At 54.6% G+C, this 2075-nt stretch overlaps 1 protein-coding gene across 1 annotated transcript; it reads right to left on the reverse strand.

The window, feature by feature from the left end:
* Positions 1–28: 28 nt before the first annotated feature.
* On the reverse strand, positions 29–1927 carry TLNRD1 (talin rod domain containing 1). Its single transcript, XM_026042451.1, has one exon. It carries the CDS (start codon positions 1596–1598, stop codon positions 531–533), a length of 1068 nt encoding a protein of 355 aa, XP_025898236.1. The 5' UTR covers positions 1599–1927; the 3' UTR covers positions 29–530.
* Positions 1928–2075: the final 148 nt, after the last annotated feature.

Below are 2075 nucleotides of genomic sequence, written 5' to 3' on the forward strand. Positions count from 1 at the left end.
AAAAAAAACATACAAAACAAAACCAAACAAAATAGTAGCTACATCCATCATCTCTGTGTTGTTGGGTCTTTTCATTTTTTTTCAATGAGTGAGAACTGAGGTAACCTTTTTCCTGCACAACTGAACAGTAAAATTTAGAAGGGAAATTTCGGAAGACAAGACAAGACAGACTTTAAAAACCGCACCCAGCGCGATTAAAGCTTTTTTTTTTTTCTTTTTAAGATACCCCCACCTCCCTAATATAAAACTTCTCAACATTTGCTATTACCATTTGTTTGTGTGCAGATTCGTTGAGTAAAGAAAAATTTATCTGCAGATACTCGCTTGACTTTAAAATAAAATAGAATGAAGCCAAAACTGGCTACCTTTATTAGTACGTATAGTTTGAACGCGCTGCTCTGCTTCTTCACCACATGAAATCAAAGGATTGGGCTCATCCAGGCAAATTCTTTGGTATACCAAAAAGGGTGAGGAGGTGGGATATTATTTTCCTTTAGCAGTGACTGGGATCTAAACAGAAGGTGTGGGGGTTAATTCACAGAATTGGAGTTCACTGGCGGTAAAGTCCTGGGTGAAGATCTTTCTCTTAGTGCCTGAGATAGCAGGTTGCAACCATCAGAGACGGCGCAAGCCGAGTTCCTCAACCTTTCCCTGTAATCGCTCATTTTGGTGCTACTTTCGGGGTGTTGGGCTATATCCCTGAGGCATTGGGTCAGGAGCACACAAGCAGATACCACACTCATGGCTCCTCCTAGGATGGCGGTTTGCACAGCTTTGCCCTCTGGATTAATGGTGGCAGCTTTACCCAAAAACTGGGGCTCAGTGGCAAAGCCCACCAGAGCATAGACAGACTGCACCAAAGGTCCACTGAACAAGACGCACCGGTTCCTTGTCAGTTCGCTGGGTGAAGTCTTAACCTCCTTGACACACGCCAAGAGGGCAGAGGCGCTGGTGCTCATGCACTTGACACTGAGTTTGAACTGCTCCTTGGCAAATTTATCCTTGGATTTCTCACTGGCCAGCACGCAGGCATCTGTAAGGAATTTCAAGTTCTTGGACATGTTCTGGGAAACCTCCAGCAGGAGCTGTGGGCTCATATCTGCCAAAGGGGTGGTCTTGAGGACGCCGCAGCCATGCTCCACCTCGTGCCTACAGCGGGTCACCTTGTAGCGATCCACCAAGCCAGGCAAAGCGGGCTGGGCCCCCGGAGTCTCCACGGCAGCCAGGTAGGCAGCGTGCGCAGAGCACTCCGTCAGGGAGACCACCAGCTCCCCCATCTCCATCAGGCTGTCTCCCACCTCTCCGAATCGCCCCATGTTGAGCTGTCTCTGGACGTCATGGGTCAGGATGGAGAGTCCTTTGGTCCTGGCAATGATCGTGTCCCTGCACTTCTCGAAGGACTCCCCGAAGACAGACAAGCTCTCGGTGTTCACCGGCCTGGTCTCGCTCGACAGCAGGAGCAGATCAGCCACCAGTTGCATCTTGATTTTGCAGTGGTCGCAGATCGAGATGAGCTTCTTCCTCTGCAGGGCGCTGCTGCTGGGGATGCCGCCGCCGGACACCTCGCTGGTGGACTTGCCAGAGCCACCACTAGCCATAGCGCCGGGGGGGCACTCGCATGCCGCTCGCGAGCCCGCTGCCACCGCCTCTGCCGCCGCCGCCCGAGCAGTCCCGACTGAGCCCGGCACGATCGCTCTGCCTTTTCCGCAACATCATTCCATTAAACGCCGGGAGTCAAGAGAGGCTCTGGGCGCCGGGGCGGCCGCYGCTGCGGGGAACGAGCACGCCAGGCGCCCGCCTTCGCCCCTACGACGCTCTAGCAGCAGCRAGGCGGCGCTCGGCAGGAGCCCTCGGGCCCCGTTCCGGCATCCTCCAGGTAAGTAGATATATATTTATATATCTCTCTGTTACTTCTTTTTGCGTTTCCTTCCTTTTCCTGCACGCTGGCTCCCCTCCCCTCCGCCGCCTTCCTGCGGCTCCCCGGCAGCGGGACCCCGCGCGAAGTTCCGTGGGCGAGGCGCGGCCGCTCAGCGGGCAGCTGGCGGGCAGGGAGCGGCGGGGCGCCGCGCCGCGCG

The sequence above is a fragment of the Nothoprocta perdicaria genome, unplaced genomic scaffold (assembly GCF_003342845.1).
Source record: "Nothoprocta perdicaria isolate Ctin4 unplaced genomic scaffold, notPer1 scaffold_302, whole genome shotgun sequence".
Taxonomy (NCBI): Eukaryota; Metazoa; Chordata; class Aves; order Tinamiformes; family Tinamidae; genus Nothoprocta; species Nothoprocta perdicaria.